The sequence below is a fragment of the Strix aluco genome, chromosome 14, assembly GCF_031877795.1.
Source record: "Strix aluco isolate bStrAlu1 chromosome 14, bStrAlu1.hap1, whole genome shotgun sequence".
Taxonomy (NCBI): domain Eukaryota; kingdom Metazoa; phylum Chordata; class Aves; order Strigiformes; family Strigidae; genus Strix; species Strix aluco.
The window spans coordinates 7,650,180-7,668,650 of NC_133944.1; the positions used below are offsets into that span (position 1 = coordinate 7,650,180).

The 18,471-nt window shown below is 39.0% G+C and overlaps 1 protein-coding gene across 2 annotated transcripts in view; it reads left to right on the plus strand.

Annotated features, from left to right (window-relative positions):
• ADAMTS18 (ADAM metallopeptidase with thrombospondin type 1 motif 18) overlaps nucleotides 1–12,799 on the plus strand; it is an 80,152-nt gene extending 67,353 nt beyond the window's left edge. For both annotated transcript variants that reach the window (XM_074839877.1, XM_074839876.1), the window contains 5 exons: nucleotides 2,165–2,369; nucleotides 4,678–4,869; nucleotides 5,245–5,457; nucleotides 6,875–7,022; nucleotides 10,730–12,799. In XM_074839877.1, the coding sequence (XP_074695978.1) occupies nucleotides 2,165–2,369; nucleotides 4,678–4,869; nucleotides 5,245–5,457; nucleotides 6,875–7,022; nucleotides 10,730–10,845 (874 nt within the window). In that variant the 3' untranslated portion in view covers nucleotides 10,846–12,799. The remainder of the gene's footprint in view (nucleotides 1–2,164; nucleotides 2,370–4,677; nucleotides 4,870–5,244; nucleotides 5,458–6,874; nucleotides 7,023–10,729) is intronic.
• The last annotated feature ends 5,672 nt before the right edge of the window (nucleotides 12,800–18,471 follow it).

The window sequence follows — 18,471 nt, forward strand, 5'->3', positions numbered from 1 at the left end:
CTTATTAGTCTGAGTAGGAACAAACTACTGTCCCAACAGTAAGAACACAGAAAGGCATCAGTATTGCACACTGTTGTTGTTGGATTTCAGAGCTGCCAAATCTGGTCATAATTATTTAGTTATTTGAGCTAATGAAAGATAGTCTTGGATCACAGCCCAGATAATCTTGGAAAATGGCAGTTTACTAGAGGACATTAAAGTAGGGTTATTGCCCTCTCCTCTGTGAAGAGGGGAACTTTCTGGGCAGTTATGGTGACTGAACTCTTAAAATGAACACTTTTGGTTGCTCTACCAATCAGTGTTGTCAGAAACATCAAGGCAAATTAATTAAAAGTTGTAAAATGGATTAAAACTATAACTTTTTTCCAGAAGTTCATATTGCAATCATCCAAATATTTATAAATTAGACAAAAAAAGAAATATCTGATGTGTTCTGGAATTACATAACTACTGACTTTTCTCATTAGTATTTCTTTGTCCTTAAATTAGTGCTTTTTATATTTCCCACTACTTTTGGCAGTTACTGAAGTTACTAGACTGAGAGATTGGATTTCTTCTATTCCCAATGGGATTTCTCCAAAATAGGCTTTTTATACATTTTTTACAAGTTAAAATTAGCTTTGTTTTCAGGCAGATATGAACAGACAGGCAAATGGGATGCTGTTCATCTTTCACACAGTAAGAAAAGGAAAAAAAAAAAGCTTTCTTGTCATTAAAACTGTATGTAAGCAGCTATTCCAGTGGTCACAGGATGGATGCTGTGAGAAACCATGGAAGTAGGATAGGCCAAGCAGTCGGATTTGAGACGAGAACCTTTTCTGTGGCATAAATTATTAAAAATTTGTAAAACTGCTGTTTTAAAATCTTTAGTTTAATTTCAGTGCTGGGTCTTTGAATAAGAGTTCTCAACGTGAGTAATCGTTTAGTCATTCATAATTTCCTTCGATTCTTCACTTCTGGTTTTCTATCTACTTGTTATTTATGGTCTTATGCTGTAAGCCTTTCAGGACAGACACTTGGTTGTATGTTTGCAAAGTGTTCCATAAAGGCTGGGGACCCACTCAGTACTTCAATCATAGAAATACTGAGCAGCTATTGACATTTCAAAACTGAACTTATCCTAAGCAATTGGCAGTAATTCTTCAGACTTTGTGTAACTTCAGTGACATGATGTGTAACTGAAGCGTGCCTGTGACTGGAGTATGATTTGCCCAACAGCTTTTGCTGGTTAAATATTCTCTGTTTTATTTAGATTCTACATCATCTGTCTGCCAAATTTATTAGTCTGAAGACATTTAAATTCTCAAGACACTAGTGACAGGACTGCTGATTTTATCAAGCAGGTTCTTTGTTGTGAACAGGGGCTGGTAAGGTTTGACATAAATACCACTGGACAGCACCACGCCAACACTTGTTGTCCTGTGTGAGTGTATCTACGCTCAAATGCGTTGGGAGGTACATGCTCAGCTAAACTGGCCTCATTCTTTCCTGCCATGCCAGCTTTTCCCTTATATCAGCTTAGATGAGTCTTCTTCCTCTGCCCTGTCTTCCAAGAGAGATGTAAAAAGGAAAAAAATGTAACAACACAGGGCAGAACTTTCCAATAATTGAATCTTACCAACTTACAGAACTCCATCTATCTGGCTTCTTCCTTTGTCCTTGGGTCTGGTTCATCTATTTGGAGGTCTCAGCAGCTAAAGTGACCAAAGTGATCATCCTACCATTTCTTTTCCTGTTTTAGAGAGATTTTTTCAATTAAAAGCACAGACGTGGTTAAAAAGGGATGGTGATTTGTTAGCCAGGCCCTTAGATCTTCCAGATACTCCACCAGCCTCAATGGCAGGACCTCTCTTGGTCCTTGTGGAATTGCAGATTCCAGGCTGGATTCATAGGCAAGCTGGTTCTGGTAGATGAAAACTGTAAATAAGTAATACTGGTTTTTCTAGTTGTGTGACTTACATTTCAGCCCTAGCAAAATGTTCCATGCTTTGAAAATAGATTATGTAACTACAGCTTTTTGATTGCTTGAACAGATATCAGTACATCAGGAGAGTAGGCTAAGCAGAATCCCTGAATAATTCACATTTCATAGGTGGCTCATATGTATAGATTTTATAAAGCTAATTGGACTCCTGTGTTTCTAACATACATTTTCTCCTTTAAGCTGGTCAACAGGCGAATGGAGTGCATGCAGCAAATCTTGTGGAGGAGGGCAACAAAGTCGTCTCATTCAGTGTGTCCAGAAAAGGGCTTTCCAAAGAGAGGAGGTAGTGGCCCATTCCCTGTGTCCTGTCAGCACCCCTAAACAGGTGCAGATGTGCAATAGTCAGGACTGCCCACCTGAATGGAGCCCTGGCACATGGTCTCAGGTAATTTGGAGAAAAACTTACATTTTTGTCTGCTGGCATAATGAAAATATTGCCAAAAACTGCTCAAAAGGAAGAATAGTGCAAACTTGGTGAAGATCGGTATTTTGCAAGTGGCTCTACTCATTAAGATAATATGTAAACTATGTATATATTTTAACTAGCCTTCCTAAGTGCTTGGACAGGAGGGCTTGCCAGAAGTGGGCACATGGTGTCCTTTTTGGTACATACAAATAGATGGATTTTTTTTTTTCTGTTTTCATAACTTAAGGCTCTATGAATTCTTCAAAGCCATTAAAACCCCCCTCTGAGATTACTTCCCACAGCAATATTAACTTTTCTCAGAGATGACAGGCAGTTAAGGAATGAAGAAATACTTGGGGTTAGAGTTGCACATTAATGCACACATATATGTGACTTGTGGGTTGTTAAATTTGTGATTTTCACATTCACTAATCACTTCTGTACTTTTGCCTTTGTTAGAGTAACTATTCTACTGCAAATAGAGTATTGCTGCAGTTAATTGCCATGAGGGGCATAAGGCCCCTGGGCAGATTCCTGTGTGTACACACCCTGCTTTACAAACCTTAGAACTGCCTGACATTAAACCAGCCTGAGTTAAAAAAAACACACACATGCTTACACAAAACTCATCTCTGCTCTTTCTTTCACTACTACTGATGCTAGTGTGAACTGTTAATGTAAGGATAAATGAAGTACTGGGAAATCTGGGATTTGAGAACTCACAGTACACTTACATCAAAAGGAGCTACATTATTTTTATTTTTCCACCATTATTTAATGAGATTTAAATTTACTGAAAAAACTATTACTTCTGTGTACACTTCTTGATACTGTAACTCTTTAGATGTTCAAGAACATCTTGACCTAAGCATTCCCAGCTGAGAAGCAGACTGTCTCTCCAGGGGAGTGCCCTGTAATGTTCTATGACGGACCAGTAACTACTCAATAGTCCATTGTAACAGAGTTTTAACACTCTAAAATAAACCTTTTCTTCTAGTGTATGTGAAGGAAACCTTAGTGTGGCAGAAGATTATAAAAACCAGGTATGGTGATTAGATACTTAAAAAGGAAGAACAGTCTTCAAACACATTCACATTTTCAAAGTTTCCTTCCTCTAATATAAATAATAGTAATAAAAAAAAATCCATTTTCCTCCTCTTTAAGAGGTGTACAATTCAAGGTGGGATTTTCAAATAAGCCTGTGGAAATTAAGTTCACAAGTTCTGCTGAAATTTAGTGAACAGGCCTATTGAACAAATTAGTGAAGTTCTTAAGATTTGTCTGTTGCATCACAGGCTCAAAGGAGTTAAGAGGCAAAAAATGCAAAGTACTACACAAATCAGAGTAATTTTAAATGAAAGGAGTTTTTTCTTTGTTTGGGGGAATGATTAAAAGCACAGATTTTCAGCATGCAGATATTTCTTTTGAATCCTCAGTACAACTCTGCTTTCATGAAATCCTTTAAAAACATTTGTGATTTAATACAGATCATGATAGTGCAGGATTCTGCCTTGGAATGTGCCCCTTACTTATTAGTAAAAGGAACAATTAGAAGAGGATGCAACAAGGTAGAAAGCTGGCAGCATTATTTCAGGGCCGTTCATTTCTTCATTTCATCAGAAATGGCTCATTTATGCATTTTGTTGTATGCTAAGGCAATGAAAACTACAGAATGTCTTTTCAACTGAGCCACGGTTCAGCAATGCATATTTATTCACTGGTGACTTGTCCTAAGCTTCAGTTGTAAACTTGGCAATTAAAATATCTTTGGTCAAACTTCTCAACCATTGTCTGTATCAGATTCTGTCTTGTAGTGAGATTCATTTGGTGAAGGAGTTATGTCTAGATTCCCTGGGTAGTACGCTCTGCCTCTATCTCATCCCTCTAGGCCAAGGTGAGGACAAAATAACAAATAGCTGAGAACATCTTGCCGTGGGAGATTTTGTGATGGGAGGTTAGGACCAACTTTCAACTGTGCTGTCCAGGGAAAAAAGTATTTTGCTCACAAGTCCAACTTACCTCATCTACGGAAAAGAGATATTACTTATCTGTTCTACATGGGGGCTGTAAGAGTTCATAGTTTACATTAAGAAAGCACTTAGAACAATGTTTTAGAAGTGACATACAGATGTTACTGTTGCTTATTTACCAATACAATTTCAAGCTTACTTATGTTATAATGGCAGCTACACAGCACATTACCACAGTTTCTATGATCTGCTGTAAAGTACAAATAATGCCAATTTTCATTTCCTCTAGTTCAAATGAATATTTCTTTCCATCACAGTGCTCCAAGACTTGTGGGAGAGGTGTTAAGAAACGGGATGTCTACTGCAAAAGTACCGGTTCTCCCAAGGTTAAAATCTTGCCTGAAAGTATGTGCAGCAGAGACCATAAACCTGAATCCCAGCAGACCTGTGTGCTAGGACGCTGCCCCAAAAACGACCGACTCCAGTGGGTGATTTCTTCCTGGAGTGAGGTAAAGCAGTGCAGTTACATGGCTCACTGCCTTCCTTTGCTGCTTTTGGAAACGTTGACTCAGGAACACACACAAACCATGTGGGGGAAAGAAAGCTGTGCTGTCATTTGAAAATCAGGTGTTCTAGGCAAGCTGCTATAAAAACAGTTCTTTACATCCAGATGTAGTCACATGTACCCTGATGTCTTTGTTTTTCAGGACTTTCACTGACTTGGATTCATATTTCAGTTTACACATTATAGAACATGGTCTTTGTGGTTTCAGTTATACAATGCTTTTGTAGTTTCGCATAATTTGGGGTCTCTTGCACATAGCACATTCTCCTTCATCTGAATGTGTTTCTATAGATTTAAAAGGTGTGCTTTACCATTGCAGTGTTCAGCCTCCTGTGGCCCAGGTGTACAAAAGCGAGAACTAAAATGTGGTGAGAAAAGCATCCATGGGAAATTGATCACCTTTCCTCAGAGAAGATGTAGAAACATCAAGAAACCAAACACTAACCTGGAAGAAGCTTGTAACAAGGGAGCCTGTCCATCGCAAACATTGTATAACACGGTGTCTGGCTGGTATTCCTCACCCTGGCAGCAGGTAGGAATAGGAAACTTTCTCACCTCTCTCCCTGTCCTGACTAACACTCTCTCCAGCACTATTTCATGTTTTGGCTTTTATGGCATTTACAGAAGGAACAAGTTTCTCTACACATTAGCTCAAGTAGCATCCCCTAGTGCTTTTCACTACACAGTGTGAAAGAACAAAACAAATGCAATGTGACTGCGGACTCTTGGACAGTGTATCCACCCTAATTAGATGGTGAGGCTGCAGTGCTAGGCTTAGAGAGCACCAAACCTAGAAAAGCTGCAGTATCACATGCCGCAGAACAAATGCTAGCTGGACTGGCACAAACACCTGGTGGGTGTAAAATGCTGAAGCCCACACTGCTGTGACTATGGCAGTGTGAGTCCACACTCCCTAGATTAAAGCTCTCTCCAGGCTTACGTGGTGCTGTATGTCCGACTGTATGGAGGAGGTATCTCCAGTACTGCAGTCCACAGGTGTCTCCTGCACGTAGCCATTCCCTAAAGAAGGTCACACTGCTCTGCCACTGAAACATGATGCAGCTGGTCCACATCCATCATGTACTTTGGTGCAGCTCATTTCTTTGTCCTGAGACTGAAGAATGTCACCTAAAAATGTTATTCATGCTCGAGAGGCACTACATTCCACGCTCATTTTCCAACGCTTTCTTCTCAGTCTTCTTCGAACTGCACTGTGGTTGAACTATTACATATCTATATGCACAATGTATTTGAGCATCTGCACAGATTGCCTGGAATTCCCTAAATACTATGATTAATTACGGGATCAGTCTGTATTTGTTTCTACATTCTTGCAAACAAGCTTCTGTATTTCTGGAACTTATCTACTTTATGAGTCACATATCAACGAAACACACACTCATTTAATAACATATACATGAAACAATGTATGTCTGACAATTGTAATCAGATGAAAATGATCACATTTATCTTAAAGACAACTTTTCATGAAACACATACAAGTAAAAGGCTTATTCATTTTAAAATACTTCATAGATCTTCCTGCAAACACATAGTGTTTTTCCCCAGATACTGCCATAATTATGGTTCCAATGGGAGTTTTATCTCTGTTCAGACAGCAGGATCAGGCCCAGAGGCTCAGAGTTCACAAGAAATCAGTGCAGACAATCAGGAACAGGTTTTCTAAAATGTTCCGTTTCTGTCTTGATGTCTAAGTAAAGAACCAAGTTTTCAGCTGAGTCATTAAATAACCAAACTTGTGGAAGGGAGAACAGATGCACGTATCTTTGAAAAGTTGGTCCTGATGGGGGTTGCTGAACAGCAACACATCCGATCCTGATCTCTCTTGCTTTGAAAGTCCCACCCAAAGCCCTTGAATGTTACTCCTTTGGCTTTCATGGGCTCCCAGAGAGTAATGAAAGACGGCTTTTACTTTTTTCTCTCTACAGTGTACAGTAACATGTGGAGGGGGGGTGCAAACCCGAAGCGTACAGTGCCTGCGCCAAGGAAGACCAGCTTCTGGGTGCTTGCCCCATCAGAAACCAGCAATCCTCAGAGCTTGCAATACTAACTTCTGCCCAGTCCCTGTGAAAAGAGGTAAATCTCAGCTCTACATGCTGCAGCAGGGTTGGTTACTTAGAACTCTACATCTAGCAAAAATCACCTTTTCCAGTTACACCCACTGAAGATTAGTATTTGGCATGTTCCTTCATAAATGATTTTTTCACAGACTTTCCAGCTTTATAGTTACTCTCTGATACTACAACATCTCTCTTCTCAAAGTGAACTATCTTAAATCAGACTTGAGAGTATAATTGACACAGGGGATTTTAAAAAAAGGGATATGTTAAAAAAAAAAAATTATGTCCAAAAGTTATGCTATTTGGTTCTGAGCTGCATCTTTATGCTATCTTGTTGAATAACATAGAAGCATCCTATGCTGGTACTGTTTTATGATTAAAAATAGCAACTTTTGAACTAACCAGTAAGAATTTGCCATTTACTTTTAGTCTTTTCAAGTCTGCCCAAGGTTCAGATTGCACCCGTATCCTGGGAGTCCAAAAATGCTTTGTCTAGAATGTACTTCTCTTCTTACTGCTTCTGAGCAGTGTATGATGTGCAATCAGGGAACATGAAATTAAGCTCAGTCCTCACTGGTATGTCAGCTGTATCCCTCTCCACCTCTTCAGTGTGTTTTGCAAGTCTAGAGGAGCTGGAGGAGCGAGAGGTTTTGTGTCACTCTGAACAGTGGAATTCTCTCAGAACTGCCACAGGAAGAGAGTGGTGCATTAGCCCCATCCCATGTATTTGCTTAAAAGCTGGTTACAGTTTGTGACTCCCTCTTAACTGCAGGAAAAAGCTCATGGAGGTCCAGGTTTGTCCCATGTAATGCCAGTTGTCTAGGTATGCTAAAGCACTTTAAACATTAACTTCCAAAAGACCGTACATTAACTGTCTTGTTACCATTTTAAAACTGGGAGCTGAAAGTAACCTCTACAAAACCTAGGCCGGATTGCAAGAAAAAGGTGGTAATAGAGTTGGGAGCAAAGGTCAAGCTCTGGCCCTGCACCTTGTAAACTGACATTAGGCAACCTCCCCCCTCATCTGTACCGATTCCTGGCATTCACTGTGCACAGAAACCCTGTAAAATCCAGTGGTACCTCAACAGAGCATTCTACTGCATCAACTCAAGACATGCAGAGGATCAAACTATACATCAGGGAACCTGAATACAAACAAGGATATATAGATTAAATGGCCCTAAAAGGAACAAGTAAATAGTTCTGCTGTTTGTATAAGTAAATGTTCTTAACACTTTGAATTAATCTTCCTAAAAAGTTCTGCTGTACTTTGGAGTTTCTGTATTACATCTTTTTCTGTCATGATATAGCAAGCACTTTCCTTTCACCCCTGCCTTTCTCTGCTGTATTTCATGTCTGGAGTAATGTCTGTTATTAATTTTGGCCTTGGCCTGTTTCTCTCTCTCCTCACATCTGCAGGAGCCCTTTCCCCTTTATTATAACTGGGTCATCAGGCTCTAGAGATCAATTATCTCTTCACTGCTCTCTAACTTTCTGTCTAAACCAGCAAAAAGAGAGGGAACCAGCTGTGCTGGAATCACATTGAAGCAAATCAGTCTCTATTATCAGCCATGCAGCTCCAGCTCAGTGATCACAGTCAAGAAATTAATGTTTCAGGGAGAATTTACACACTTTCCTAGACAAACTGGGTCATTTCCATCTGTTAAATGCAGTTACGGTCACCATAACTCCTAGTAAATCCAACTGCTTAAAATGAATAGAAATTTAAACACTATTATGAATACTTGAGTAAATAGAAATAAGGAACTGATGGCTTGATCCACATCCATTGAAGTTTGTGGGACTCTTTGTGTTCATTCCAATGGTCTTTGGATTCGGTCCCAAGAGTAATGTTTTCAGCCATACCTCTGTAATGTTAGCATTGCACTCCGATCTTCAAAAGGAGCATAAAGATTTATTAAGATTGCCTTCTCGGTGCTTATACATTTTTTTTTTTTAAAACAGTAATTCATACTTTTTGAAAATTTACCCTTCCATGGCAGGAGAGCTTCTTCCTGACTTAGTCAGAACCTCTTTCCTCACTTCGTGCTGTGCATGTTTTTCATCTGTTGTCTGCTTTGGGGCCACCCAGCCCCAAATTCTGTCTGGTGGACAGTAGATGAAGTAACATGAAAGCTGGTGCTGAACTCCCAGTTCCATCCCTGCTTACACTCAGTTAAGAACAGAAAAGCAATGCTGCAGCGTGGGAGGGCTGCAGCTTTCTAGTTCCTGGATAACTGTTTGTTCAAGGACAGTATTTTCTTTACATAACATTAGCATTTACAGACAGACTTATGTTATTAAAAACTGAGCAATAGAATGGCATCTTTTAAAAATATATAATTATTAAATTATTTTCTTATTCATTCAAATAAATTTGAGGGTGATAAAGGTATACAAAATCACCTTTGCCATCATATAAAAGGGAATCAAAAAAGCAAAGTGGTGACTAATCAAAAGAAGTTCCTATAGAGAGACGGAGATCACTCCTGGCCCACAGCATATGAAGCAGTTGTCTGTGCTATGTGAGGGAGCATTTATCTTCTGTGACTCAGCTTAGCTGATCTGAGAACGCAGACAACGGTGGCTAGATTTTTCTTCACTGTCTCCTTGTAAATTCCTTTTATTGACCATGTAAACAGTAGTTCTGAGAGTCAAATGGAATCTTTTCCCATGCTCACAGGAGATTTCAGTTTAGCTATAAATTTTGCTAAACCTCATTTAAATGTCTTACTGCTCTCTCAGACATGGTGAATTTGTTTATAAATCATCTATATGAATCATCACTCTGCTCTTTTAAAGAAACATAAAGCATCCACTACAAAACTGTAGAAAGGAGCAGTTAGGAAATGTTTTTAAAGCGACTGGGCTATGTGTATAAATGATCTGTGCATAAATCTAAGGGAAATAAAATCTTAATTGAAAAATACAGTTTATTTATATTTGTAATTAAAAGCTGGGCTTTTCAGAACTAAAGATTTTCAGCCTGTCTCTTTTCCCATTGCAGTGAATTAAGATTTCACTAACATGGCATAGTCAAAGTCCTAAAAGCCTGATTCATGCCACCTAACTAAAGTGTCTAAGAAGAGAGATTTCTTAGGCTCCCTGCCTAGTCAAACGGAGAAATAAGTCCCTCTGGAAAGCGTTGGAACACAAACAGATAGCAGAGCACTTTGTGCACACACGTGCACAGTGTAGGGTCCATGCATTCAGATTGCCACGTGTTTTGTGTGTACATGCACATACACTCAGAGCTGACACTACTTTGAGGTGAAGGTAAGCTCCATGTGAAGTTTTGGCAACAAGCAATCAGAATCAAGCGTGGAGCAGGCTCATTTGTGCTTTAGAACAACATTTGTAATCAGAGATGAAAACACAGGTGACTTTTTTTATCCTCTATGGTGGAACTTCCTCCTGTTTTCCTAAATTTCGAAGTGTGCTCTGATTTTTTGAATTCCTTTAGCCTCTGACCCTATTATATTAGCTCTATCTCTATCAATTTAACAAATTTGATCTGTTAACAAATTAAACATCTCTTAACAAATTAAAAAAGAAACTAGTATTTTTGAGATGAAAGCTAGTTCATGGTTCCTCTCCTTTGAATTGAGTCACTCATTGTGTTTTTAATATTACCAAGTGCATACAAGCATGCGGAACTATTGCCTGACTTGTAGACTTGCTAAAACACAGTCTTACCATATTGCTTGGATTTCTTTCCTTCAGATGATCCTTCTTGTGTGGATTTCTTCACTTGGTGTCATCTGGTACCCCAGCATGGTGTCTGTAACCACAAATTTTATGGCAAGCAATGCTGTAAATCATGCACGAAGAAGAACTGATAGCAGCGTGTTATCTGAACCCTTCAGTGACAGGATTCTCTTCTTCAATTTATGTTGGAATTAACTTTGCTTTGAGGCAAGACATGGTGCCACATAAACCACTGATGGAAGAGACATTTATTTAAGGGAATGTCTGAGGTACAGTAATTCTTGGATATATGTTGAAAAAGGAATGTTTCTTTTTTTTCTTTATTTGCTGACCTCACTAAAGTACAGGGTACTATGGATCACTTGAGCACTGAGACTCGAGGGGCAGTTCTTCTTTCTTTAAAAGTGTCATTTTGCACTGTCATATGTTATGAGGAAGAAATTAAGGCAAGGAAGCCTTTTCTGGCTAATTTACCAGAATGCAAAGCAAAAGAGATTGGGAGCTCGAGGAGGAAGGTTACAGCGTGGCAGCATGGCAGATCGCACTATCAAAAGTGTTTTCTTTCATTTTTTTTATTATACTATCATCGCAGGGTAAGGAAGCTGTTCACTGCCACTTTCACAGAAAGACATTCAAATGGCTGTTGTCTGGAGAATGCAGCGTCACACGTGTGACCACAAGAAGTAAATAGTGCACTACAAAGATATATGGTGCTTCTCTATTAGACTTGCTGCTGGAAAAGCAAGTTTTGCATCATGCTAATGTTTTTATTGTTTTGAAGAATTCATTTTCTGCTTTCTGTAGAAACTCAGAGGTGGTTAACTAGTAACTTGAAATGTATTCCTAGAAATATTCAGCATTAGAATATTCGGACTTTTGATATTGCTGTGTTACAAGTAAAATAGAATTTCATATTTCAACTAACTCAAGGAACTCAGATTTATTGAGCTCAATGGTTATGTTTTCAACTTTCTAAGCTCATTAGATATGTCATTTTAAAATTTAAACTTTATATTTTAAAGTAGTTTTTTTCAGAAGCTAGTTTGTTTGAATGCCAGGATACTGAAGAATGTCTTCCTTTTAATCTCAAATCTCTCTGCAAATTTTGATTCATCCGTTACCCAAAGGAAATAACAAGAATATTACAGTCCATTAATTCATGCTAAACTTCTCTAAATAGTTATTTATTCACACAGGTTATATGAAAAAAAATGAAAAAGAGAAGTGGATGATTTACTCTAACCAAATAAAAATCAATTATATTTTTATACATTCTCTTAATACTTTTATTTAGTTCAGAATCCACCAGCAAACAAAAGAAATGTAAACATAATGATTTTTGTAATCATTCAGTATCGAGATGTTTGGTGACACTATATATCAAATGGTACAATTTTAGAAGTTTCTGCATTGAAAAAGTACCCAACCTATTTGCCAAACCCGTTCTGAGACAGAGCTGTGTTCTACTGTAATTTTCTGGGGAGTGCCTACAAGGGACATATTTATCTAATTCCACCCAATCCCACAACTTTGTTTGATGAATGTAGTTCAGTTTTACTGTTTTTTTAAAGTATCATTTCAACGTAAGATTAGCCAGCTCAGCACTAATGCCAGACAGTGGTCACTTAAAATTAGCAGTTCCTTCTGCAACAGTTTAAATTAAAAACATGTATTCTATGATACTTTAAGAAATGATGATTGGAAACATATCTCAACCTACACCGCTCTGTCTTGATATTGGACATTGTGTACTTACAACCTTTTTTCTAGGAAAACTACAAGGGGTTTTTTGGTTTTGTTTTTATAATTGTGTCCTTTTTATTATTTGATGTAAAATAATTAATTTATTAATGCATAGCTTTTCCTTTATATTTCTTTGCTCACTTCCTTAAGTGACAACTGAGGAAAGAAAATGGCAGTGTCACAAAGTATGAATTATGGTGTAAAAAAAGCAAAAAATATAAGTGTAATATTTAATTATTTTATAAGCTTTGTAATAAAGTACTCTAACTGTTTCATTATATTTGGAATTGTAAAATTCATGAATAAAATATGGAGGTTATAAGTAAATATCAAGTAATATAAGTGGTGTGTGCATTCATTTCCCTTTGTGTTGATTGTCCTGTAGTATCTTTAAGTGAAACGTTATCCTGTTTTCTTCTGCTACATAGTTGGCTGATGTCTGTGAGCCTGAGCCTGCGCCAGTTCTGTGGAGGGGTAGTGACAAAAGCTGCTCACAAGAAAAGCCTGTTCTTTGGGGCAGTGGAGGTTTAGCCACCATAGCTCAGCGTGACCCCGCTGCCTAACCATGCCCCGACCATTCAGGTCTTGTATGGGTTAATATTGGCCGGGAACCCTCAAAACAGTGGATCTGAGTGTTAACAAGCCATTATGATGAATGGGATGGAGGTCATTCCTTTCAGGCACTCAAAGTCAGGCATATGGGCTAAGGTCATGTGAAACTTCCCTACTTTTGAAGGTCCCATTATACTAGCAAGTGAGGAATGCACGACTGGTTATTCAACAGTGTGAATATATTGTGTTGCCTTTTAAGAGCAGAAGATGTTTCTCATCTGAATGACTACCCTACCATTGAAGCAGCTGGCTTGGATTGTGCCCATTTCAGGCACAAAAAGGCAAAATGGACATAACTTCATGGGTTTATTTTCATAACAACACAAAGGCTAAAATACACAAAAATACAGTTGCCCCCTATGTGCACGACAAAACTGACCTATCGCTTCTCTCACCACAGACAGTGGGAATTTGTGTATTGCGGAACCAGCAAGATTCTTCCCTGCATGTAGTTATCTGCAAGGTGGTTTGCAAAGTAAGAAGCCTCATTCAACATAGCATTAGGTTTTACAGCCTCTCCCATCTACTTGGGGATACTTTATTTTTCTAAAAATGACCCAGCTGATAATTTTCCAAGCCAATCCCTGGTCAGGACTACATCGAGTCACTGGATCATTTCATACATATATTCTCTAACATCTCTTTGCTGCTTTTCCCTTCATTCCTCATCAGTCACTTCTCTGACAACAGCAAGCTATATAGAGCATTGTTGATAGGAAATACTGAGCTTGCTTCTGACTTGCAGTATGAGCTAGTAGGCACTAATAAGCAGTAATCAGTCTGCTCCTGAAGGATTCCCAGCAAGCGCTCTTTTGCACATGGTTTGGACTAGTGATTTAAATAATTAATTTGCCCACACAAGAATTCAGACTCTAAGCTGCTTTGTGTTCTGGGCTAGAATTTTGGAATTAAAATGAACTGACGGTTGTCGGTGAATTATAGCATTGGAGATGGATGTTGAAAGAGGAAATATTGCATAAAGATGTGCTATTGTGTGGTTGGATCAACCCCAAGTCCACAACTGTTTTATTGCTGAGCCCTTACAACGATATTTGGTATACAAAGCTTGGCAGTTTTCTAGAAGTATATTGCTGCAAGGCTCACTTTATAAAGCAGAATGGGGTCTTTTCACAAAGGAATAGCTCCATTTCCTGTAGTCAGATTTCATCACTCAGGTAAAGCATGCATTTGCCTAAAACTCAAACAGATATTTAATGAATGGCTTGATTGTGTAAATCAAACTCAACTATCTCAGATGCCCAGAAGACATGAAATGTTGGAGACAGATGAAGTTTCGCTGCATGTGGTTTTATGGTAACATGATCCATATCCCATATTTCCTTTATTTTTCAGCAAATCCTATTCAAAAGCATCAATAAAATAAATTAACATTATTATTTCTATTGTAATAGAAGTCCAACCCTACTGAGTCACTGGGATCCCATTGTGTACAACGCTGTATACACATGTCATGAAAGGCTTACAGTCCCAAGTGTACAACAACAAACAATAGGAAAAGAACATGTTAACAGAAGGCTCGCTGTGATTAGTAGAAAAAGTGTTGCTCGTGGCTCACTGTCTGTCTGGACACTGCAGAACGTTTCAAAGGCAGCTCCATGCAGATAAGATCTGCAAGAGCAATATTGAGGAACTTTATCTTGACTCTGTTTTGAATGCAAACGCAGAGCATTGCTGAGGTCTGAGACGACAGCAGAGGGGAGGGGCAGTAGGGAAGCTGGGATACAGTGGAATGAATCAAAACCAAGGTAAGTTCAATGCTGAGTCCTAACCGAGATAGTGACTATCACAAGAGAAAAGCAGTAAGTATGAATCGTTCAAACTGTTAGCCTGGCAGTTACTGGGGACTACAGAGTTGCTGAGGTTTTGGCAAGGCAGTAAGTCTTCTCCCCATCAAAAAAAGTTCTGAAATAAGGAGATGCAGGTGCTAAAAAATACCTTAAATTCCTGCCCAGCCAATATTGTATGAACATCAGCCAAATCAAGCTGACCTTCCTGTCTGTCACAGCTATTCTTCATCCCCTGCTCTTCAGAACACATCCAGGTCCAGCCTGGGCCGGAACATGTCCTCTGGTGTGTATCACATTCCGAAGTTCTCCACCTTGCAGCTTACAAATAACACTTGCTCCCCACAGAACAGGCAGTGACAGGCCGACAGTGGGGCCGTATTGATTCTCAGCCTCTCAGCTGCAGATGGCACAGATGCGGGATGCTGTTTGCAGCATTTGTATTGCACTGCCCATGGGAAGTCATTGCCTCTGCCCTGGGTAGAGGCAATCGGAAGCACACTCCGGCCCCAAGACCTGCCCTTCTAACAGTCAACACACACCAAGTAGGGCAAAGGAAAGTAGTGTACTCATTTATCCATGAGAGATAAGGGGGCAGAATGTCCTAGCTGGGCTGAAGTACAGACAAAACCTGAATTTCTAAAGTCACAATGCAAAGTAGTAATGTCAAAACCAGTTTTTCTGATGCTCCCTGAAGAAAAGAATCTATTATGGGACCTATACTTCAAACTACTAAATATTTTATTTACTTTCTATTCAATAATAAGAAGTAGTCAATCATGAGCAGAATCTGTTTGAATTTCTGGATTCTGACAATGGAGGCAGGACCTTCCAGCTAAGCCCTAACTTCCAGGCTTACTTTCTAAGCTTTAAATCAAGCTATTGTCACCATACATTTCAGCCTTAACACTGTTGTGTACCTACTGCAACTTAAGACAGACCTTTAGTAACCCTTAGGTGACTCAGGCTGGCAGGCATTAATTTATTATGTTCTGTTGTGATAATGTTCACTAATCCTTTCATAATAACATAGGAGAGCTGACACAAAAGCTCATTCAAAAAGAATATGAAAGGGTTTATAATGGAAATGTTTACTCATGAAGTTCTTACCTATGGGAAGTGAACAGATTTCAGAGAAAAGCATACACAAGAACTCCCTCTTTGGGATCTTCACCTTCTCGTATCACCATAATATTTGAATTCAGTCTGTCTAATAGAAGAAACTGAAGGTATTCTCCCCAAAGCAGGAATCCCCTGCCAACACTCCTGTGCTTGCATGGAAATAATGGCCCTCTACTAGCTCTATTTAGATTACAGCTGAAGACATGCAGGATATCTGCAGAATTCAAGAGTTGTTCTTGTACGAAATACTTAATCCTATCTATAATGCTCTTTCTGACCAACTGTCATATCGCTTTGAGGATGGTAATGTATTGCTGCCATCCTGATTTCTCACTTGGGCACTGCAGGACGCTGCAATGATACTCATGGTTCCTGCGGGCTCATGTAGAGAACACCCAGGTGGCTACATTTTCCTTCCCTAAGGTAAGATGAGAGAAAATGCCATTAATGTTTTTCCTGGATGCAGTTAAGACTCGTCTCAGAGGGAAAGCCATTCTAGTGCAATGTGTTCCCCAGAGCACTAGAACTCACATTTCCGCATTGTATATTCAACGTAGCTGTTGAGCAAGTAAAAAGTAATTGAGGTCTCTATTTCCTCAAAATGCACCACCAAAAAATGATTTTTACAAGCTACTGAACAAAACATTTTGTGGCTTTCATTTGGGCAGCTTTTGATAGCTGAAATATAACTTCTGATTAAAAAAGACAGAATAAATTTTCCAGGTATAATTTTAATATCCAAACAGATCATCTCACTGATTTTTTCCCCATATGATACAAATAGATAAACCGTGCAGAAAGTCCTCACAGTTTATTCATTGTATCAATGGTATGCTACTACTTATTCACAGGACCTGAATAAGATTCAATATGCAAATCATTGGTTCACCCTCTGCAAAAAGATACTCTACTTCCAAGTCCATTAAAGGAATTTTAACTTTCAGAGAATTTACTTTAACTGTACAGCACCCACCATTGATAGATAATATTTTAACTGGATCAGAACTTTTCTTTTCTAGCCACAATTATTGCCTGTCAGCAAAAAGCTCACCAGCTCTGACTTTGTAAAAATACACTGCAAATGCCAAGTTGCCCAGAACTGCCATGATTTACTCATTTGCTGGTTGTGTGGGGAAAAGTCAACCAGCACAGACAATAACAGGCTGTAAACACAGCTCTCTCCAATTAAATATAGTATATACTTCTTCAAACTGTACCATTTACCACAATTTAATTTTGCGGGTTTTGGTGTCCACTTCCAAAATACTAGTTGCAAAACGAAAATTGTATATAAACAAGCTGGAACATCTAATTTGAAAAGCATTCAGCTATTGAGTGAGACCATCAGATGGTATATGGGCCACTGTGATATACATCTACCATATTACATGTTCTGAACTTGAATTGGGGTTGTGTCTTGTGGCCAGTTAACATCTAACGCTGACTTTTTTTTTGTTGTTTCTCAGCTGCAATGGAACTTGTCATGAAAATCACGAACTTGTTATAAGCTTATTGTTCAGATAAGCGTACAGCTTGCTCAAGTGTCAGAAACAGTCTACTAATCTCTAGCTACACTAGACCCAATACATGAGCCACACTGATTCAAGAGTGTACCAATGCAACTCTCAGGTAGCTGATATAAAACACTTAACTCACTAAGACACATTTAACATCTGGCACACTCATCAGCCATTTTATTTATCCCTTAGCACAGTGATTCTACCCTAGAGCTTACATGTTTTTGAGAATACTGCTCAGTTTCACCAGTCACATTGCTGTTTGTAAGGCAGAGCTAAAGCCTCCATGCCTCCCTGCCATAGTGCAGTGTTGCAGGTTGGTTGTGACCGCTGGTGAAAAACTTCACCTGGGCTAAATAGCTGAGAAGCCAGAAGTTCACAGAACTGCTTATATAAAAGATGGGGTTTGATGCCAGAGTTATAAACTAAAATTGGGATTACAGGGCTTCTGAGCTTTGACCTGTTGTCATCAGCAATGCGAGGCTGAAGGGAGGCCAGACTGACTTGTGTTTGCTGCACAGTACTTGCGTTGCATTGACTTCGACGCACTCTTCAGTGTTTCTGCTGGTCTTCAGCAGGGGCCAAGAATGGGTTTTTCATCTTGAAGCTTAACTTGGAAACCCAAAGTAGAACAGAATTTATCTTCTGCCTGACAAAAAGCAGAGATGAGATACTCTACAGGATTTGCTGATACTCTCTTGTTCTTGGCCGAGTGATTTGTTCACTCTTTTTTTACACCCAATGCTAAACCTATGGTCCACCCAGTTAAGATCATCTGGACATTTTCAAATACACTCCTAGTATTATTGTACATATTTTAACCTCTTCTACAATCTTCTGTGAACTACCAAGCTTTGAGTCTTTGACCTTTCGTATCAAGTCTGTTCTAAGGTGGTAGATAGTGTTTTTGCAACTTCTTGTACTGGGGAAGGGGAACAGAAGAGTAGATACTTTTTTG